Source organism: Cornus florida, unplaced genomic scaffold (genome assembly GCF_030987335.1).
Source record: "Cornus florida cultivar Cherokee Brave unplaced genomic scaffold, ASM3098733v1 CherokeeBrave_3.0.0_Hap2_Chr01, whole genome shotgun sequence".
NCBI classification, from domain to species: domain Eukaryota; kingdom Viridiplantae; phylum Streptophyta; class Magnoliopsida; order Cornales; family Cornaceae; genus Cornus; species Cornus florida.
In genome coordinates, this window is record NW_026775571.1 from 29641951 (window position 1) to 29665645 (window position 23695).

General features: G+C 39.6%; 1 protein-coding gene and 1 long non-coding RNA gene across 4 annotated transcripts; both read right to left on the reverse strand.

The window, feature by feature from the left end:
* Positions 1–8172: 8172 nt before the first annotated feature.
* LOC132270329 (U-box domain-containing protein 13-like) lies at positions 8173–8604 on the reverse strand. The gene has a single exon (XM_059771512.1). The coding sequence runs from the start codon at positions 8602–8604 to the stop codon at positions 8173–8175; it is 432 nt and encodes a 143-aa protein (XP_059627495.1).
* A 1549-nt stretch (positions 8605–10153) lies between these two features.
* Positions 10154–15266, reverse strand: LOC132294200 (uncharacterized). Of its 3 annotated transcripts, XR_009478012.1 has the most exons (5): positions 15014–15266; positions 14812–14875; positions 11698–13873; positions 11550–11612; positions 10154–10281 (listed from the first exon to the last, which is right to left on the reverse strand). It is a non-coding gene; the product is annotated as an uncharacterized LOC132294200 (long non-coding RNA). The 3 variants fall into 3 exon arrangements; XR_009478009.1 differs by lacking the exon at positions 11698–13873 and having other exon boundaries at positions 15014–15204; XR_009478008.1 differs by lacking the exons at positions 11550–11612; positions 11698–13873 and having other exon boundaries at positions 15014–15173.
* Between the last annotated feature and the right edge of the window lie 8429 nt (positions 15267–23695).

The window sequence follows — 23695 nt, forward strand, 5'->3', positions numbered from 1 at the left end:
AAGCTAGCCCTGCTCAAGCAGAGGCTTTAACTAAGAATGCCGAGCCAAAGACAATTAAAGAAGTGCAAGCTCTCATGGGACGAATAACTGCATTAAGTCGATTCATTTCTAAGTTGTCAGACCGCTGCAAGCCGTTCTTTGACACGATCCGGAGTCATGGAAGACAGGTCTGGGGGGATGAACAATGACAAGCACTAACTCATTTGAAGGAATATATGCAGAATCCACCAGTCCTGTCGGCCCCGGATATAGAAGAGAAATTATATCTATATCTTGGAGTATCTAGTGTTGCGACAAGTGCCATTCTGATTCGTTGTAAGGAAGGGGTGCAACACCCGGTGTTTTACGTCAGTAAGATAATGACCGAGGCAGAACGAAGGTACTCGAAGGCCGAACGGGTGATACTCTCACTCGTAAACGCAAAGAGAAAGTTGAGGCATTATTTCGAATCCCATCCTATAGTTGTCCTAATAACTTTTCCAATCAGAGTGCTTATGCACAAGCTAGAACTCTCGGGCAGAATGACAAAATGGGCCATAGAGTTAAGTTCATTTGACATAACGTATGAGCCGAGAACAGCTGTCAAAGGACAAGCGGTAGCTGATTTCCTACTGGAATGTGACTCCGAGGATACGGAAGAAGACCTTAGATGCTGTTCTTGGAAACTTTATGTGAATGGCTCCTCTAATCAGATGGGGGCAGGAATTGGAATTAAACTACAAACCCCAGAGGGTACCTCTTTGAGTCAAGCACTCAGACTTGAGTTCCGAGCCACCATTATTAAAAGGAATACGAGGCGTTGCTGAATGGGTTAAAGATGGACAGAGAGCTGCAGGTCAGAAGTTTGACTGTTTATAGTGACTCACAGTTGATTGTTCGGCAGGTAAATGGTGAGTACGCAACCAAGGATGACACGATGGAGGCATACCGTTCTGTCGTTCTGAATAAAGCCAAGGACTTTGCGAAAATTGAATTCATTCAGTTACCAAGAGAACATAACGCAGATGCAGATCGGTTAGCATGTAGTGCTTCGAGCTCTGGTGAGAGATTGGCGAGGGTGATTCCAATAGGAATACTGAGCCAGCCATCTATTTTTGAAGAACCTTCAGACTCTGAACCTTGGCAAGTCAATGTCATACCATATGAACCAAGTTGGATGGACCCCATCATCACTTATATTCGAGATGGCGTTCTGCCTGCGCAAAGGGATGAAGCTAGGAAAATCAAGAAGAATGCTGCAAAATATGCCATAGTGCACAACCAGCTGTACAGAAGATCCTATTCTGGGCCATACTTGAAGTGTGTCACCCCCACAGAGGCTCAGCAGGTGTTGCGAGCTATTCATGAAGGCGTATGTGGAAATCATTCTGGGGGAAGATCGTTAGCGCACAAAGCATGACACAAGGGTATTTTTGGCCGAACATGTCAAGAGATGAGGAGGAGTTCTCTCGAAGGTGTGCTAAATGCCAACGGTATGGACCATTGATCCACCAACCACCTGAGGAATTGCACGTAATGGCCTCACCATGGCCTTTCGCGCAATGGGGGATGGATGTGGTCGGTCCTCTGCCAACTGTAATAGCTTAGAATAAGTATGTGCTTCTGACCACGGATTACTTTACTAAGTGGGTGGAAGCAGAACCATATCCGAGCGTGACTCAGACTCATGTGAGACGATTTATCTGGAGCCATATTATCTGCCGTTTCGGCGTTCCGAGGTCAATAGTCATGGATAATGGCACTAACCTCGACAGCAAGCAAGTAAGAGAGCTGCTGGAGGAGTATGGAATCAATCAAAAATTGGCAGCAGTAAGTCACCCCAGGCCAATGGACAAGCAGAAATTACAAACAGAACAATTTTCGCCTGCATTAAGAAGAAGCTGGAGGACCATAAAGGGAAGTGGTTGGATGAACTCCCGAACGTCCTATGGGCTTACAGAACCACCCCAAGGTGGCCGACTGGGGAGAGCCCTTTTGCAATGGCGTACGGTACCGAGGCGGTTATACCGGTTGAACACTTGGTCCCAACTATCATAAGCTTAACATGGAGTCAAAGTCAGAACGACAGAATGTTAAGATTGAACCTCGATATGATAGACGAAAAGAGGGACGCTACAACAATAAGGCTTGCATCGTACCAGCAAGTACTGGCGAATAGTCACAACAAAAGAGTGAAACACAGGGATTTTGCTCCTGGCGATCTGGTTCTGAAAAGAAAGGTGGGGATAGTCAAAAAGATGATGTCACCATGGGAAGGTCCATACAGAATTGCAGAAGTCATAGGGAATGGGGCATATACATTAGAAACCATGGCCGGAAGGTTGGTTAACAAATCCTGGAATGCTACGTCTCTGAAGAGGTACTATCAATAAAAGTTAAGTTTCAGTTTTATCGGATGTTGTTCATTTTCAATTAAATACGTATGAATATACAAATTCCTGCCTGAGATTTATAAAAATAGCATTCCTTTTCAAGAGATTGATTAAGTAAAAAAAAATGAAAAGCCAAGTGGCAAGTGGCATTCTAGCCAAGCGCCAGGCACTTAAGCAAGATAAGTGGCAGCTGGCACCATGAGCCGAACGCCAGACACTTGCTAAAAAAAATGAAAAGCCAAGTGGCAAGTGGCATTCTAGCCGAGCGCTAGGCATTTAAGCAAGATAAGTGGCAGCTGGCACCATGAGCCGAACGCCAGACACTTGCTAAAAAATGAATAGCCAAGTGGCAAGTGGCATTTTAGCCGAGCGCCAGACACTTAAGCAAGATAAGTGGCAGCTGGCACCATGAGCCGAACGCCAAAAACTTGCTAAAAAATGAAAAGCCAAGTGGCAAGTGGCATTCTAGCCGAGCGCCAGGCAGTTAAGTAAGATAAGTGGCAGCTGGCACCATGAGTCGAACGCCAGACACTTGCTAAAAAATGAAAAGCCAAGTGGCAAGTGGCATTCTAGCCGAGCGCCAGGCACTTAAGCAAGATAAGTGGCAGCTGGTACCATGAGCTGAACGCCAGACACTTGCTAAAAAATGAAAAGCCAAGTGGCAAGTGGCATTCTAGCCGAGCGCCAAGCACTTAAGTAAGATAAGTGGTAGCTGGCATCATGAGCCGAACGCCAAAAACTTACTAAAAAATGAAAAGCCAAGTGGCAAGTGGCATTTTAGCCGAGCGCCAAGCACTTAAGTAAGATAAGTGGCAGCTGGCACCATGAGCCGAACGCCAGACACTTGCTAAAAAATGAAAAGCCAAGTGGCAAGTGGCATTCTAGTCGAGCACCAAGCACTTAAGCAAGATAAGTGGCAGCTGGCACCATGAACCGAACGCCAGACACTTGCTAAAAAATGAAAAGCCAAGTGGCAAGTGGCATTCTAGCCGAGCGCCAGGCACTTAAGCAAGATAAGTGACAGCTGGCACTATGAGCCGAACGCCAAAAACTTGCTAAAAAATGAAAAGTCAAGTGGCAAGTGGCATTCTAACCGAGCGCCAAGCACTTAAGCAAGATAAGCGGCAGCTGGCACCATGAGCTGAACGCCAGACACTTGCTAAAAAATGAAAAACCAAGTGGCAAGTGGCATTCTAGCCGAGCGCCAGGCACTTAAGCAAGATAAATGGCAGCTGGCACAATAAGCCGAACGCCAGACACTTTCTAAAAAATGAAAAGCCAAGTGGCAAGTGGCATTCTAGCCGAGCGCCAAGCACTTAAGCAAGATAAGTGAAAGCTGGCACCATGAGCCGAACGCCAGACACTTGCTAAAAAAATGAAAAGCCAAGTGGCAAGTGGCATTCTAGCCGAGCGCCAGGCACTTAAGCAAGATAAGTGGCAGCTGGCACCATGAGCTGAACGCCAGACACTTGCTAAAAAAGGAAGAGCCAAGTGGCAAGTGGCATTCAAGCCGAGCGCCAGGCACTCACGCACAAGACAAAGTCAATATGAAAAAATATTGAAAGTGGGTTTGAACAGAGCATAGTACAAAAAGTCTTATCATCTCATTCATAATAAGCTTTGAGGTTACAAAAAGTGAAGCGTTCAAATCACATAACTACAAAAGAGTATGAAATCAAGGTATCTGAAGAGCCCTAGCTAGTTGCCTCAGTACCGTCAGCCTCCTGGTTATGCTGACCCGTCTCCTCGTTCCCATTAGCCACCTCACCCTCACGAGGTGGGGAATCGAGATGAATAATAGAGTCGTTTTGCTGGGGCCCAACATCAGTAGTGACTATGGGAGATACCATAGTTGACGAAGGAAGAGCGATTAGAGGTTGAACGGTAGAGGGAGCTGTAGTGATCCTGGAGGAAGCAATCTCCTGACACTCATCAAATATGTGCTCGGCTGCGGTGGATTCTGGGTCAACATAGACCCCTAAAGGGTCAATCCCTAGATCCTTATCAATTTCATCCGGAGTTGAACTGGTCTGACCCTCAGCCGGAACTTGGTCAGAGAAACTATCTCGGAATCCCTGAGCATATCTAAGAGTTCCAACTCTTGAAAACCGAGCATGAAGAGCCAGCATGCCACCATTCACTCTACTAATGGTGTCAATCAGAGCGTTACGCTCGTCCAGAGCTCTTTTCTCAAATGCCATCCGAGCGGACTGCTCGTCAGTCAGAAGGAGCTGGAGCTCTGCCTTTTCATCTCTGACTGAATCGCGCTTAGTCTGCCAGACACTCTTCTCAAGCTGAAGGGCATCTTTTTCATCCTGAAGAGAGTCGGTTTCCTTCTTCAGAGCATCTCTCTCTTTTTCAGCTTTTTTAAGCTGAACCAATAGCTCGGTGTTCTTGGTGGCAAGGATAGTGTTTTCCTTATTAGCCACATCAAGGCTATCAGAGAATTTACGGGCCCTGGCGTTCCCCATCTCCACCTGCTTCTGCATAGCCATCATACCGAACAAAGTCTGCATAGATATGCATGAATACTGGTTAAAACGATCGCATGGTCAGAAGAATTCAAGAGCAAATATTATGAGAAGATTAATGGACTAGAAAATAAAAGTCACCTCTATGGAAGATAAGGGAAAGCGGCTGAACACCTCTTTCTGTGACAGACCCTTTGCTGCCTCAATGTCTTTGGGAGTCCATATGCTCCTGTAGTATGCTATGGCGGTCTGGCCATCCTTGAACATGGTCTCGTTCGGCTTCACGAATGTCCCATCCGTTCTGGTGTATCGAGGAGCCCATGGTGGCAAAACAGGGGTAGAAGCAGAGGCAGAAACTGAAGCTGAAGCAGAGGCAGCAGCTACAACAGGCCCAGAGGGGGCAGGAGTTCTGACTAGGCGATGCAAAAGAGTGCTCGGCCCAGAGATTCGGGTCCTCCTTGTAAGGGATTAATCCTCGAGGTTGACTCCACCGTCAGGATGAGGCCTTTTACCTCGCTCTTTGTCCCGAACACCCCCAGCCCCAGCAGCAGGGGTAGTAGTGATCTGTGGAGATGTGCTCGGGTTGGTAACGGGAGTGCTAACAATAGGATCAATAGCTACTACGCTCGGGATAGTGTCAGAGATGGTGGCTGAAGAAGAGGCTGATGCTGGAGAAGAGGTTGCTCCAGCAGCTATGGTGGCTGGGGGAGGATTTTTCCTCTTGCCAAAGGAAGGAATCTGAAGCTTGCTCATTGTATAGCCGAGGGCTGAAAGCGCTAGAAGGTTGTCTGAAGTGAGGAGGTCTGAGCAAGAAGGAATATCGTTCAGAACGTACTTCTTCAAGTAATTACTCCTATCCCTGCAAACACTGTAGCTCAAGTCATCACAAGGAATGCCTAAGGAGCGACATAAGAAAGTACAAAAGCGAGGAACACATATTTCGTAGGGACAATCATTTTTATGAGATTTGAATTTCTTATACGAGGAGATAGAACACACGCCAAAGGCGCTCGGGATTGGGTAATCCTCTGCAGCAGGCGAAGACCAGGCCCCACTAACACCCACAACATTATCCCTCCAACCCTTTTCAGATTTGATTGTGTCCGTACATATGGATATCTTATCGATCGGGTAAAAGTGGTAGAATGGATCTTCAGTTCGGATCTTACTGACCTTGTAACAAAGAAGAAGATCTATGAGATCAAGATCCAGACTTCTGTCACGAATCAGTAGTAGCACAACGGATATGATTCTAAGGAAATTTGGGTTTACCTGCAGAGGGGAGATCCCCAATCTATTGAAAACATAGTTAAAGGATGGATGCAGAGGGAACCTAACGACATTCAGTTGAAGGTTAGTAAATAAAACCTCGCTGGGAAGAAGGCCGGCACCGGTCATAGTATCAACATCTCTAGGGCAAACCCTAACTTGGATATCGTCAGGAAGTCTAAGTCTCATACGAAGAACATCTAGATCTATAACCATGGTGAGAACGAATGAAGGATCTAAAAGAGTAAAAGAAGTCTATCGAAAGTAAAAAGGAATAGGACTAACCTCCGGGATAGAAAGCAACAAAGAGCACTGCAAGATCGCTGGAAGAATGACTCTTGTAGAATTTCACCGGATGAAATTTAGCACGATTCGAAGAAGAAAAGTGAGAGATTTGACTGATGATGGAGAGAGATGGAGACGGTAAAAAGGCATGACGTGACATTCTAGAGCCTTATAAAGACGAAGTGGACCCGAGGGCTGAAGCGTCAGGGAGGCGAGAAGTTTATCGAATCTCGGAACATTGATTCCGGATCCGACCGTCCATTCCCCCATAAGAGTTTCTTGAGCTGTCAACATTATGATGGGACGCCTTTGATAATTACCCCCTTATTAAATAGGGAGTAATTATGGGGGCAGTTGAGGATGCCAGAAGCGACATGGGCCGGATATGACCCGCGAACATGGCATCCGGTCCGAGCAGCTGGGTCCAACCCATAGAGAAATACCGCCAGATGGGCCGAACGTGAATAGCCCATCAAAGAGGACCAAAGCCCACATAAGAACGGGCCCAGATCTAGCAGTCCATTAGTGTTTGTAACTACCTATAAATATGTGAAGTGATTATAGAGAAAGAAGAGGATTATTATTCTGTTGAAGTGTAAGAATTCTAGAGAGAGAAAATAGAAATGAATTCCTTGCATCTTCAATGAATAAATAAAAAAAATTTGAGGCCTTTCTATTGGCTGGGAGACTGGGGCCTTAGGCAACTGCCTAAGTCGCCTAGGATCCAGCTGCCCCTGATTCAAAGCCTCATTAGCTATGTAAGCACGGACATATGATACAAACACAATACGACACGGATACTTCGACACGTCAAATTTTTAAAAAGTAGGACGCGGGTACGGCGTAGATACGGTTACATATAAATATAAATTTTTATTTTTATACATCTATTCAGTAATAGTATTATGGGGGAATTGCAAAAAACTCCCCTTGATTATCACTCACTTACAAAAAATCTCCTTATAAATATTTTTAGCAAAAAAAAAACCCCTCAACTATATTAAGGGGGGCATTTTAACAAACACCCATCTCTATCTAATTTTCAGACGAAATTTCATCAACAGGTTTTTTTTTTTTTTTTTTTTTTTTTCTACTTTCTCTCTCTAGCCTCTCAATTGTGACAACCCGAATATTTTCTGAAGTTATATCTATTTCATTTCATTTTTAGTTATCACAATTAATTTGATTAATTATGATTGGTGACTTATCATTTGGAGATTGATTAATTGGAGACAGTTTATTTAATTTTTTTGTTACATATTACATATATATATGTAATCGATCCATTTTCTTGCACCTTTGTGAATTTTTCTAATATAATTCATGTTAAGTATGTTTAATTTGAGTTGATTGTTTTTAAATTGATTTACTTGGGTATGTGAAGCATGTTATTGGGATATTTGATGGCGATGGCAAAAGTGGGCTACCTAAATGAAATGAAAAAAAAAAAAAAGAAATATGATGGTAGCGGGACCCAGTGGAATTTTTGGTTCAATTAATGATTAACTTTTTGTATTGCTTTTGAGTAAGTCATATGTGTATATAATATTCTTTTAGGAACAATGCTTGCATCCTAGGGGGTGAATCTCATCCTCCGCGCTGACGTGGGCCAATGACGTGGTGACACGTGTCCAATATTAAAAATAATAATAAAACTTGGGCAATGCCCATTTTGTCCCGGTTCAACCCATATCTTATACTGTCATCTCTCTCTTTCTATCAACTCTTTGTTCTCGTTGCAGAGAGAGGTTTAGAATTGCAGTGACGCCGTACTCTTAAAGCTGAGGATCGGGCGATGAGATCAGCGAAATCAACGGCTTGATCGCACCGGTGCGAGCGATCTTGATTCGGTTCTCGGACTTGTTCTTGGCGAGGAGCCTGATCTCCATCGCCGCTTGCTTTTGATCCTCGATTGAGCTCGCCTCGAGGTTGGAGACGAGTTGCCTGCTCAGCTCGTCAGAATTCTCCGTATCATAGGCGACCAAGAGTCGCCGGCTCTGAGATGACGCCGTTGAGAACTTGCCAGATCGGTCGTTGTTGCAGTCAATGAAGTCTGCCGAATCATCGTTGAAGCGCAGATCGTTCAAGTGCAGGTCGATTAACAATTGGTCGGCGTTTAATCGGAATTGTTGGGTATCTCCGGGAAGGGGTAATGGGGAAGTGAAAACGACCTCGTTTGGATGAAGTTGTAAAAGAGTTATAAACATGAAGTTCCAAAACCTCAATTTTTTTAACCGGAGGCACATCGATCTCCAACGAAGGCCTGCGATGGTTGAAGCTCGACTGACAATTTGATTCAAAGTGATTTGAGGTCTGTGAATAGAGTGATTCAGATACAGAGCTCGAAAGAACAAATTTAGCACTATTGGTCCAATCCTGAGTTTCGTCAAGTGTCGCCATTATCAGAGAGAAAGAGTGAAGTAAGTTGTAGACTGAAACTGAATTGTTCTGAAATATAGTGAGAGAAAACAGATGAAGAAATCTAGAGATAGAGTTTGAAATTGGAGAGGTGATATTGAAAATGACCTCACCCTTGAATTGAAAACTCTTTTACAATGAAAGAGAACACCTAGTTTTTGGGATGCTGTAATTGTGATTCTGTTATCTGGTTTTCAATGAAATTGCCATGTTTTTACCTTAAATTGTGGTTTCAGTTTAATTTTTATTAAAATCCCAATCTCTATTGATTTGATTTTGAGTTAAGCTTGCTTCATTTTATTAAAAGTGGTTGATGTGTTTTCATAAAACACAAGAGCTTAGAGTGAATCAATTTTGTGAAAACTAAAATGAATCAATTTTGTGGAAGTATTTGCAATGAAGCTTAGAGTCACTGGAACATAAAGAGAATGAGCTTAGTTCAAAGAGATTCTTTGTACTTCATCTGATCTTTTGAACTTCTCTTGTGGCACAAAACGAAAACTCAAAGAACATGGGTGAACAGAGCACTTCGTTCCTGCATTTCTGTCATTGATTCAGAATTCATATCTACAGAATGACTAACGAAAGTAGCTAGCTTTCAACCACTTGATCTGCCCGAGATCTCTCAGAGCAGCATCAGTAGGAATTTGACAAGCAATATAAATCAAATAGCACGACAGAGACAGAGGGGAAGACCCGACTCACATAAGGCTAATCTTCCTGTGGGAACAGAACGTTGGCTGCTAAAAGACTCTCTTTCAACTCACAGGCAGAAAATCCATTTGGAGAAACAATATATATTTTTCTTGTATGTTGCTTGATTATCAACGATTGTAATTCAGTGAAAGCTCTAAGTTATTAAAAACATACAATCCCAAACAAGATACAAAATATTCTATCCATAGCATCCCAAAAATAGGCTTAATCGGACAGTGAAAGCTCTAATTGATTAATCAAAATAGGATACAAAATATTCAATCCATAGCATCCCAAAAACTCCACCAAACAAGCCTCGGATTGACTAACAAGTTTTTTTTAGTTATAAAAACAAAAAGTAACACAATACCCTGCCGAAAAACTCCACCAGGCCTCACAAAGTAACAATCCTAGCATTCTCCAAAAGCTCCACCAAACAGGCCTCAGATTGGAGGAAAATTTTCAAAAGGGTTGCCTTCTTGTGCAGTTTGTGAGAGGTTGCCTTCTTGTGCAATTTGTGAGAGGTTGCCATAATGCGACTCCTACAAGATTGAAAAACTAAAATTATAAGAAAGTTAAAATAAATAAATCTACATCATTAATTTGTAACATTATCAATTATTTTGTTTAGATAATATAATTTCCTGAAGTAATCGTGTGTAAAACATATTGGGTTGCCGATTTGTGATTGCCTCAAAATTTTCATGATCATAGTTCATCATTGAATGGGATGCGGAAGGCGTCTCTACTCCAAGACCAATTTGAGATTCCTGTCAAATATAAATTAAGCAATAATTACAAAATAGTTGTATATTTGTTTTTCTTCACTAATCCATTGAAATTGTAAGAGGGTTTGTTCATATAACTAACTTAACATATATAGGTGCATAAACATAGTTTCAATAAGAAGCATAAATTGAGTATCCTTAATATAAGGCTTTAAGCAGTTCTTCGCCCAATTAGGACACTTGAGAAGCATAAATTTTAGAATCATATTTTACTTGAAATACATACACATCTTATTGTCACGATTCTCTGAATTATTGCAAAGTAACAATAGTCTAATTAGATTCACTGGAAAAAAAAAAAAACCCACACACACACAAATGAATTTTTAGTCCGCTGATGTGGGGAACTGGAGTCCTGATATTGTTTGGGAGCAGGAAGAAAAAAAATCCACCTCACCTTTTGCACCTACCATATTTTATTCACTAGTAACTTTGTCATTTGATGTACACTATATATCAGCTTACTAGTTGGTGAGAATGCATGAAATTGGCTAAACCAACTAATAATTGAAGTGGATTGTTTCAACAACTTTTTTTTTTTAAAGGAGGAATAGGCAAACAAATTCAAGTGAAAACAATTCACATGAGTTGGTGCAACAACCACAAAGTTCCAACAGTAGAACATAGAATGGAGAGAATTCATAATAACAAATTTGCACATATTGCTTAAATGAAGTGATGAAACTAGATACAAGTATATCTATTTAGCATTTTCACATACATCCCCAATTGGGTGTTGGTGTACTTAGTGCAACACTCAGTTTGGAAAAATTATATCCTTTTGTACTGTAAATCTAATTCACACTCTCATGTTATAATTCATTACATTAAGCTACAAGGACCAAAAGAACGAAAGCCATGTAGAGACCATTTTGTTGTCCATACAACTAAGAAATAAATTTGGGAAGAGTTGAATGAGTTCCAAACCAGGAAAATTCTACTAAAAATAGGCTCCTACAATATCCATTGAAAAAAAAAAAAAAAACAAACAAACCCACACATACACAAATGAATTTTTAGTCTGCTGATGTGGGGAACTGGAGTCCTGATATTGTTTGGGAGCAGGAAGAAAAAAATCCACAGAAAGTTTGTATTTAGATGTATTTTGTGTAGTGTGATGAATTTGATATAGATAAATTGCAGTGGAGAATTTTTAAGCAGGTAAGATGTATTCTGATTAGAGGTAAGAGTTTAAGCTTCAAGAGTTCAAGTAAAGGTAAAGAAATATAATACAAAAAGAAATGAATTACCTGGGTAAAAATATCATGTCTAGCTTGTTGCTCTTGTGAGTTCCAACTACTAAAAATAGGCTCCTACAATATCCATTGAAAATAAAAATAAAAAGTTAAGTACAACACTGATCACACTTTGATTTATTTATAAAGTTTCATATAATACCTCAGGGGTCTTTTGTTGTCTTGTTGAATCTTTGGTATGTAAGTTTTTTCTTCGCTTTTCAAGTGCACCTTTTAATCGATTACGTGGACGCCGATTGTGGCTTTTCTTTTAAACCCTATTGACACACAATTCTTTTGTGGAGCTATCGTATCAACTTCCTCATTTCGACCAACTAAACTTTCGCCGCTACTAACATTATTTGAGTAAAGTTCTTTCTTCAATTCCTCCAAGTCATTAAGCAACACAAGAGCACGATCATTTGCATATACATATAACTTCTCATGTTCCGATGCTAAAGATGAAATCTCACGAAAATTTCGACACAAATGACTATAACGCTTTCCCATAGACACTTTAGGATTGTCATTGGCTTCAATTCCATGATAATTGGTGAATGTCCTTGCCTTTGCATCTCTTGTCCATCTTTTCATGATATATTGGGGCGGAATCCTTTTTATATTCTTCTTATCTAACACTTTCAAAGCATGAACACATAAAATCCCAATAAAAGTGAACTTTATACAACTACACGACTGTTTCTGTTGAAGCTTCGAAATTAACCACATACCCTTGAGATTTTCCAACACAAGATACTATGTATTCAACTTTTGTCCCATCCTTTGCCACTTTATACACGTTGTAATCACCCAACCTCATGTACTCTTTCTAAAACAATTCAAACACTTTCAGGGTGTAGATTTCTACACCATGACGTAACATCACCACATTAGTTAATAACATGGGCTTACTTCGGATCATGTTAAAATCTGCACGTAGTTCTTCATACCACCGATCATTCAAAACCCTCTCATAATGCTCAAAGAAACGCAAAAGATTATGACTCGACTTCAAGTAATTCTTTAACACATTATTCATACTTTCACTACGTTTGGTAGTTTTCATATCCGCAGTGAAAGTGTGTCGTCCATAAACCATTGCCCAACTCTTTCAACCATTTATTCTCTTCAAGACTGTATTTTCCAGCATACTATTCCATGCCAATAGCCGCTCATTTTCATCTTCATAATCGTACACACACTTACTAAGGTCATAAGCAAAGTGGTTTGATTTATTAAACACATGACTCAAATTCTTGGCTGCATTTTGATAAATATGCCAAACACATAATCGATGTTGAGATTCAGAAAAGACAAGCGATATTGCTTTTGCCATTATAGCAGATTGATCTATCAGAATTGTCTTAGGCTGCTTTCCGGACATTGCATCAAGGAAAGTCTGAAACAACCACTTAAATGATTCAATGGTTTCATCGTAAAGTAAGGCTGCACCAAACACGATTGTTTGTTTATGATGATTCACCCCAATAAATGGTGCAAAAGGTTAACCATATTCATTTGTTCGATAAGTACTATCGAAGCACACAACATCTCCGAATAGGCCATAATCATTAATTGAGCATGCATCAGCCCAAAAAATATTAGTGATCATATCATCCTCATCCACTTGCATTGAACAAAAATATGATGAATCCTTCAGCTGCATTTTTTTAAAATATTCTAAAATTGCTCCTGCATCTCTTCTTAGCATTGCCATCTTTCGCTTTCTATGTATGTAATTTCGGTAATCCTTATCTAGAAAACCAAGATGTTCCCTACTGCCAACTTCTCTACTCATCAACTCCATAGTTCCTTTTAGTGGCAATCTCGACTTCTCTGCATCTTCAGCATGTTCTTTTTGAGCCTTTGAAATATTTCGATTAACTCTCATCATATGTTTCATTGGAGTTCTAATTAAGTCATGATTATGGATTTTGTTCAACGATACAACTTTGAATTTGCCATTGTTTTGAAGTCTACATTTCATATGAGCCAAACAACCAAATCTTGTAATAGGTTGATGGTACAAAGGAGTTTTGATCTCTTTCCTTTTACCTTCTTTTGAACAACAAAAGGTAACCCCCGTGATGAGCGCCGCTATATTTTTTCTCTGATGATTTCTCCTTACATCGAAACCAAGTTTGCGACCATAGTTGAGGTACAACTTATATGCTTCATCACATGAACTAAACTCCATTCCAAGTTCTAGTTCATCTCTTTCTTCTTGATTTTCTTTTTTTGAGGAAAATTCATTAGTAGGAGAAGAATAATCATCATCAATTTGACAACTATTTGATGGTTCACTACTTAAGCTTACATAATCTATCTCCTCCATAAGTCTGCATATAAATGATTGTGACTATTAAAAGCTGCCAATTAAATGTAAGTAAATCTTTTTATCTGAGATAGAGCATTCTATATACAACACTTTTGTATCAGAGATAGAACAGCCATAAACATTTTATATATATATTTTTAATTACATTTGCACCAAATTAAATCTATCATAATTGCTAAGCTATTGGTGGCTTATTTTTGTTTTCATTATACACCATCCACATATAATTAATAGAAATTTTTTTTACGGTGGCAAAGTGAGATCAAATGGTAAACTAGAACTTCCAAGAAATATGAAATGCAGTCATCAGCAAGAAGGCTATGATTTCAGTCTCGTCCATTACACAAACTATATCACAATTTTGAATTTTTGACAACACCAAACAGGACAACCAAAAAAAATAAAAAATAATACTAATAATAATAAAACCAAAATAGAAATATAGAACAAAACCGCAACTGTTGAAATGTAAAACTGTGTCATCATTTAATACACCAAAAACATGTTTATTTACAACACTCTGTTCTCATGTTTATCATTTCTTAGGGATTAATGTTTGATGCGATTCTAGAACTCAGATTCACGAACCCATATAAGAACAACCACTTTGTGCAAAAAAAAGTTCTCACTTTTTAGGATCAAGCGATTGAAACCAAAAAAAATCCCCAAATATCAAAAATCAAAATATGACAAACTCAATCAATTTTAAGTGATTGAAAAATAAATAAATAAAACAACCAAAACATAAATTTATAATTGTTAATTATTGAACAGAGAGCTTTAATCATCATCACAAAAAAAAAAAAAACACCAGAAGAAATAGAAAGCAGCAAACACCAACTTGAAAGCGAAATTTGATATTTGGAGGCAAGCATCAAAGTCGAATAGTGCTTAACAAGTAAACAAAACTAAATATTATGGAAAATAACTACGACTTACCAGGAGGGATGTTGTAAAAATCAAAGATCTACTAGAGATACTGAAGGGTCAACAATTATGTAACCTGTGCATCAAAGGAAGGGAGAGATTGTAAATGATGTTGTTAACAAGATTATTAAGTGGACAAATTGCCTTTAATGTAAAAAAAATAAATATTTTTTATATATACAAAAACAAAATTGGAATGAAAACACTAACTGACATTTTTAGAGTGAGAGAAAGAGAGTCAGATCTTGGTGGCGATGGAGAGGAAGTGAAATTGGGTTTGAGGCAGTCTGTAGACACTGAGAGAAAAGATATTAGGTATTGAGAGTGATGAGAGAGAAAAGAAAAATGGGTTGAACCTGGGCTACCCAAGTTTTATTATTATTTTTAATATTGGACACGTGTCACCACGTTATTGGACCACGTCAGCGCAGAGGATGAACCTCATCCTCCCCCCGCAGGATGCAAGCATTGTTCTTCTTTTAGTGCCTTGTTTGTCGGCAGAGTAAGGAAATATAAGGAAAAGATGAGGATAAGAGAACTGCCAAATGAGGAAGGAAAGTTGATGTTTTTTTCGTTCTTTATGGGTCCCACGTGGTGACCTTTTGGGCAACTTTGTTTGGCTTTGATTTTATGCACATGGGTATTGTGCATAAAGATGAATGTAATGAGAGAATGAATTTGATGATAAAGATAAGGTGGCGGGGTCCACTAGTAAGTGTGATCATTTTATTGATATTTGTATGTGAGCATATTGACTTTTCTTGTGTCGGTGCATTTTGCCTTTATATATATATTCATTTGTTGTATGTCTTTGGCGAGACAAAGAATTAAGTAAAGATTGAGAATTTAGAGAATTAATTGAGGACACGCAAACAGAGAGAACCTAGGGTTCACAGTGAAGGCAAAAGCTTTGATATTCTAGTGATTTATTTCTTTTATAGTGGATTTAGACTTTGACACTGAAGATAAAGTTGACGAGCGCGTCGAGATCTACGATTTGATCGGAGCAAAGTGTCGTTTAGCCATACTTGGGATTTCATGGTTGGGCAAAAATTTGGGGCTTTTCACCTATTTTGAGGTAGGGGTTTCTACGCTATGAATTTTTTGACTTTTGTGAGTTGTTTCTCCATAATTTGTTGTATAGCATGCTTAATTTGTTTAAGTTTCTTGCAAAATAGCTTAATTGTTATATATGAAGTGTGTGGCCATGTGTTAATTGATGTATTATGAAAAATGAAAATACATGTTTTTAAGTGATAGTATTATATGCCAATGGTTTAAATTACTATGTGTTACTTGAAATTGTATTGGAAAAGTATACTTAAGTGATGGTATTTCATGCCTATTGTTTTAAGTTGCTAGATTTTGTAATATGGAAGCATGTCAGTCATTTCTAGTAATTTTTCTACAATGAATGTTATGTTGTTAAAGTTATACTTGTTGGACATGAAATTGTTTATTGGCATGGCGTGAAAGGCATGGTATATTCATGCATGGCATGGGGCAAGAAAACGGGAAATGTGATTTAAAAAGGAAAGAAAATGGTTTTTGGGAAAAAGGTTTTGAAAGAATTTTGCGAAAACCCGGTCACCTAGGAGTTGCCGAGGGACCGTGGCGTTAGTGTGACCTAGAAGGAACTGGGAGACTTTCTTAGTGTGGTTGAGTTACCTGGCCCCAAATGACTCCATGGAGTTGCCATGGGTCAGGGACAGTTAGTCAATCCTTCTCTCGTGCCACCATGGAGTTGCCATGGGACGGGTTGCATTAACTGTTGGAAATAATGACGGATAAAGGTTTTGAAATGGGGAGCGACATTGTATACCATTGCATTCCATAGCATGTCATGGTTTGATGAGGATTTTGATGCATTGTTGTTGGAATTGATGTTATATTTGGTGCGACCGAGCGTGTGCACAAAATAATGCACAACACTTAAGGTTTTGAAATAATGTCAAGTGGGCACCATATTTTATAATTTATAAAACCACTAAACACTTATACTATGGAGTATGAAGTGAGCAGGGATCGTCCCAAGAGATCTAAACAATTATAGGTTTTTCATAATTGAATTCTACTTTAGTGCTTATGTGATTGCTAAAAGGTTTGGTTTTGTGATTAGACTAATTTTAAGCTAAATGATTGCAATAAAATAATGAAATTTAAAAGATTGGAAAGAGACTTAGGGTGTAGGATTCACCACTAAGCACATTCCCTAACTCACCCACTTTCAACTGATTGGGGAAATAATTAAGTGTAATTCTAATATAACTAATACTTGCAAAGAAAAGTATGAAGCATCAATTTCAAGCCTGAATTGCCTACCTAATAACAAATAAACTAAGTGTAATGCAATTCACCAATCCAAAAGAATGATCCATCAATTAATTAATCCCTAATAATATTCACCTAAATAAAATAAAAACTAACCATAATCCAATGGCTCACTGGGCCTTAAGTAACAACCATATTAAAGCCCAATAGTTCACAAAATAAGCCCAAACAATAAAAAAAATCTGTAATATTGCCAAGTCCTGGGGGATCGATCCCCCCAGAGTTGGAAATTTCCTTTAAGCCTTATTTAGCTTCATTTTGGCCCCGGGCTAATTGGTTTGCTTCTTCATCTTTAGGAACATCATCAAAGGCTCGAGATTGACCGCTTTCGAAGAATAAACACACTATACGAGCAATGGGCTACGACTTCTTTTTATCATTTTCTAAACTTTTTCTGAATATCTTTGCTTGACTCCAAGAAGGCTTTAATGGACCGTTCTTAGCTCATTTTAACTTTATTGCCCTGAAATACACATAAACATAAATTAGGACTAAAACATGAAATTAAGATAGATGCAAAGACTGAAATACCCTAGCTTAGGTGTTGAAATGTGCAATATTTAAGCACTTATCAATATCTTCCCTTCCGATTAAGCATGACGCCTCTATCCTTTTCCAATGCTTTGTATGGATTCATGGGGTCGTAAGAGGTGTGTCTTAGATACTTCCTACTGAGCGGTTGACTCACCCCATTTTATTATTAACATTTTTCAGGATGCGAATGAGAAGTGGCGGACGACGCTCCTCCACAGGTTTTGATGGGTTAGTGGATTGTTTGGTCATATTTTGTAGTTATGATCTCATTTATTATTATTATTATTATTATTATTATTTCTATAAACCTTAGGATGACACGTAGAAATGACCATAGTGTCCTTAGACGACCTCGGGTTCGGGTAAGAACACAATTAACGATTCGGACTCTTGGGTTCAAGTCTTTACATCAATCTCCTCCATCCAACCATCCCCACAACCTACCTCCGCCACCGCCACCGCCACCACCACCGCCACCGCCACCGCCACCACAACCCACCTCCAAAATAGAAATATAATTAACTATTTATCTCTATTTTATGTATGTATATATATACATATACATAGTCACCACCAACACCGTGGCCACAGCCCACCCCCTCTCTCTCTCTCTACCGCAACCTACACCCCAAATCGCAGCCGTCGGCTGCATCACCACCGCCTCTGTGCTCCTCCTCCTTGTTGGGAGAATTCAAAAATAGACTGATTCAACCTGAATCTCACACAATTAAATTAGCAAAAATATATCTTCCCTCTATGTGTAAATCTGTTAGGAAGCAATTAAATATAGCACAATAATCTGAAAATATAATCAATCACACACACATAATTGACACAATCAATTTTAGCGTGGAAAAAACTCCCCGATGTGGGAAGCAAAAAACCACGGGACCTAGTCCAGTTAAAATCTCCACTATCAACCAAATAATGAGTACACAATGTCTTCTCTAATCGCAATTAGAGGCTACAAAACATCTCATCAAGATATCATCAAATCTTGGCAAATACAAAGAGAATTGGAGAGAAAAATACCAAAACACGGTTACTGTTCACGGATACGAATCACTGTTCCCGAGCTCAAAATCCGATCTCCACCGTTCAGATTTTAACTCATTGAGTCGTGAACCTATCCTCCAAATTTCAGCTCGATCGGACCACGGACGAAGTGAAATCGGACGTTTGATGAAATCTGGGCAGAATAAAAAAACCTGCGTTTTTCTTCTCTCTCTTATTGAAAAACGGCTGATCTCTCTCACTGTCACTTTTCTGACTTCCTTAGGCTTCTATTTACCCTAAAGGGCTGGGCTATGGGCTTTTAATAAAACCCACTTGGGCTTTCCTCCATATAGAAGGAAATAAACCCAACAAATCTCCCCCTTTCCGACTATGTGGAGGGAATCGCCATCCCGGCGATCGAACAACAAACTTCAAGCTTCTCTCTTGGTAGGGTCTTTGTCAACATATCAGAACCATTATCATCAGTGTGAACCTTCTCAAGTTCAAGTAACTTATTGTTCAACGCATCTCTGATCCAATGGTATCGTACATCAATGTGCTTAGATCTTGCATGAAAACTGGAATTCTTAGCAAGATGAATAGCACTCTGGCTATCACAAAACAACACATACCTCTGCTGCTTGAAACCAAGTTCTCTCAAGAACTTCTTTGCCCATAGCAACTCTTTAGTCGCTTCCGTTGCTGCAATAAACTCTACCTCTGTCGTAGAAAGTGCAATACATTTTTGCAACCTCGACTACCAAGAAACAGCACCACCTGAGAAAGTGATTAAATATCCTGAAGTAGACTTGCGTGTATCCATATCTCCTGCCATATCTGCATCTGTATAGCCAACTAGCACTGGTTTGCCACTTCTAAAACTGAGTTCGAACTTGGAAGTGCCTCGAAGATACCTCATAATCCACTTTACTGCATTCCAATGCTCTCTTCCTGGATTTGAAAGATACCGGCTAACGACACCAACTGCATGGGCTATGTCTAGCCTTGTGCAAACCATTGCATACATCAAGCTTCCTACTGCTGAGGCATATGGAACTCTTTCCATATCTTCCTTCTCTTTATCTGTGGAAGGGCTTTGCTTGGTGCTTAACTTAAAGTGAGTAGCAAGAGGAGAGCTAACCACTTTAGCGTTATTCATTTTAAACCTTTCAAGCACCTTTCCAATGTATTGCTCTCGTGACATATACAGCTTCTTTTTTTTTTCTGTCTCGACAAATACGAATACCAAGAATTTGTTTTGCTGGCCCCAAGTTCTTCATAGCAAAGGATTGACTTAGCTGCCTTTTCAATTTGTTAATTCTTGAAAGATTCCTGCCAACAATCAACATTTCATCAACATATAGCAATAAAATAACAAAATCATCATCAAAGAATTTCTGCACAAATACACAATGGTCAGAAGTAGTCTTTTTATAGCCTTGCTCCCCAATAACTGACTCAAACTTCTTCTACCACTGTCTAGGTGCCTGCTTTAAACCATAAAGACTTTTCTTTAGCTGACACACATAATCCTCTTTTCCTTTCACCCTGAAACCCTCCGGTTGCTCCATATAAATCTCCTCCTCCAAGTCACCATGAAGGAAGGCAGTTTTCACATCCATTTGTTCAATCTCTAAGTTTAGGCTAGCTGCTAAGCCAAGAACCACACGTATGGAAGACATTTTCACAACTGGAGCGAAAATCTCATCAAAATCAATGCCTTTTCTCTGACTGAATCCTTTGACGACTAGTCTAGCTTTGTACTGTGGCCGTGAAGTGTGTTCTTCTTGCTTCACCCTGTAAATCCACCTGTTCTTCAAACCTCTTTTTCCTTTAGGCAACTTCACCAGCTGAAAGGTGTGATTGTCATGTAATGACTGCATCTCATCTTGCATTGCATTAACCCATTATGTCTTATGTTCATCTTCTATGGCTTCTGCATAACACTCAGGTTCTCCCCCGTCAGTCAGTAACACATACTCATCTGTAGAATACCGAGTGGAAGGGCGTCGGTTTCTGATAGATTTCCAGAGTGGAACATCTGGTGGTGTCTCTGGTACTGGTAACTGATCAATCTCAAGCTGTAAAGGAGTATCACTGTCACCTAGACCCTGCTGGTCATCCTAAGCATCATGTTCAACATGTGCTGGAACATCTGTCGAAGAAATTGGATCTAAGTCAATCAAACCATCATCGTACTGAGGCACTGCTTTCTCTGTTTTCTCAATATCTTGTTTGATTTGATCTTCCATAAACACAACATCTCTACTTCTCACTAGTTTCTTATTAACTACATCATATAACCTGTAGCCAAACTCATCTAAGCCATAGCCTAGAAAGATGCACTGTCGGGTCTTCACATCAAGCTTAGACCTCTCATCTTTAGGAATATGCACAAAAACCTTACACCCAAAGACACGCAAATGATCATAAGAAACATCCTTGCCAGTCCAAACTCTGTCAGGTACATTAAACTAAAGAGAAGTACATGGTGTGATATTAAGAACATGTATAACTGTACTCAAAGCTTCACCCCAAAAGGACCTTGGCAATTATGCTTGTGAAAGCAAGCATCTCACTCTCTCAACTAGTGTCCTGTTCATCGTCTCAGCTAAACCATTCAACTGAGGTGTCTTGGGAGGTGTCTTTTGATGTCAAATACCCTGTTGTCTGTAATAGTCATCAAAAGGACCTATGTACTCTCCCCCATTATTTGTTCTGATGCACTTCAGTTTCTTTCCAGTCTGCCTCTCAACTAAAGCCTGAAACTGTTTAAACACATCGAACACTTGATCTTTTCTTTTCAAGGTATACACCCACAATTTCCTTGAATAATCATCTATGAAGGTTACAAAATAACGAGAGCCACCGAGTGACATCATCTTCATAGGGCCACAGACATCTGAATGTATCAAGTCAAGTATACCTGGCTTTCTTGAAGGAGGGGAACTCTTGAAAGAAACTCTATTCTGCTTTCCTGCCAAATAATGAGTACACTTTTTCAAAGATGCACTCTTAATTCCTGACAGAAGATTCTTTTTAGCCAACATTGTCAAGCCTTTCTCACTCATGTGAGCAAGCCTCTTGTGCCATAACTCAACTGAGTGCTCATCCTCCATTGCATTAATAATGCCTTTGGAGATTCTTGCCTGCAATACGTACAAACTAGAAAATTTCTTGCCTCGAGCAACTATCATAGAACCCCTGGTGAGCTTCCACTGACTATTACTGAAGGAGCTGCAATAACCCTCATCATCAAGTTTGCCTGCAGAAATCAAGTTCAAGCGGATGTCAGGAATATGCCTTACATCTTTAAGGACCAATCTCGTGTCATTATTGATTTCCAAGCACACATCTCCAATACCAATGATTTTGGCCAAGCCATCATTTCCCATCTTTACTGTCCCAAAGTCACCTGGTATATAGGATGTAAAGGCATCCTCTCGAGATGTAGCATGAATAGAGGCGCCACTATCAATAACCCAACTGGTCTCATGGCATGCAATATTAATAGCATCATCATCATAAACAATGAGGAAGTCTTCAGAAGTAGTGGTGGCAACTCGATTATCATCCTTGCCATCATCATTCTTTTTCTCATTCCTTTTCCCCTTGTTCTCTCTCTTCAACTTTCTGCAATATTTCTTGATGTGCCCTTTCATGCCACAATGATAGCACTCAATATTAGCAAACTTGTTGGACTTGCTTCTGCCTTTATCTTTATTCTTCTGACCTCTGTTCTTATTTCTCCCCCGATTTTCTGTAACCAAAACCTCTGACTGTGAATTGGATCCCTGTGATTTTCTTCTCATCTCTTCATTCAGAACACTGCTCTTAGCCAGATCCATATTGATTAAGCCATCCGAAGCTGAATTAGACAATGACATTCTGAAGGTCTCCTATGAGTCCGGCAATGTACCAAGTAGACATAACCCCTGCACCTCATCATCAAACTTAATACCCATTCCAGCCAACTGATTAATTATTCCTTGGAAAGTGTTCAAGTGATCTGTTATTGCAGTCCCATCTTGGTATCTCAAAGTCATCAATTGTTTTATCAAAAACATCTTGTTATTTCCAGTCTTTCGGGCATACAACTGCTCAAGCTTATTCCAAAGTGTGCGTGCATGTGTCTCTTCAACAATATGGTTCCAAACATTAACATCAACCCACTGTCTAATATATCCACACACTTGTCGATGTAATAATGTCCATTCTTCATCAGATTTATTATCAGGCTTCACGCTAGCAAACACCAGTAAATGAAATTGCTTCACATAGAGAAGGTCTTCCATTTTTCCTTTCCAAGTGTGGTAATTTGAACCATTCAAAGTGACAATTCTACTTAAATTAGCTTCCATTATTTAACACAAGAAATTCAGCAATAATACCCGGTCTCTGATACCACTTGTTGGGAGAATTCAAAAATAGACAGATTCAACCTGAATCTCACACAATTAAATCAGCAAAAATATATAGTTAGGAAGCAATTAAATAGAGCACAATAATCTGAAAATATAATCAATCACACACACATAATTGACACAATCAATTTTAGTGTGGAAAAAACTCCCCGATGTGGGAAGCAAAAAACCACGGGACCTAATCCAGTTAAAATCTCCACTATCAACCAAATAATGGGTACACAATGTCTTCTCTAATCGCAATTAGAGGCTACAAAACATCTCATCAAGATATCATCAGAGCTTGGCAAATACAAAGAGAATTGGAGAGAAAAATACCAAAACCCGGTTACTGTTCACGGATACGAATCATTGTTCCCGAGCTCAAAATCCGATCTCCACCGTTCAGATTTTAACTCATTGAGTCATGAACCTATCCTCCAAATTTCAGCTCGATCGGACCATGGACGAAGCGAAATCGGATATTTGATGAAATCTGGGCAGAATAAAAAAACCTGCGTTTTTCTTCTCTCTCTTATTGAAAAACGGCTGATCTCTCTCACTTTCACTTTTCTGACTTCCTTAGGCTTCTATTTACCCTAAAGGGCTGGGCTATGGGCTTTTAATAAAAC

Excerpts from the sequence above, each read along its gene's own strand:
- LOC132270329 (XM_059771512.1), bottom strand. The coding sequence starts at position 8,604 with ATGTTTATAACTCTTTTACAACTTCATCCAAACGAGGTCGTTTTCACT.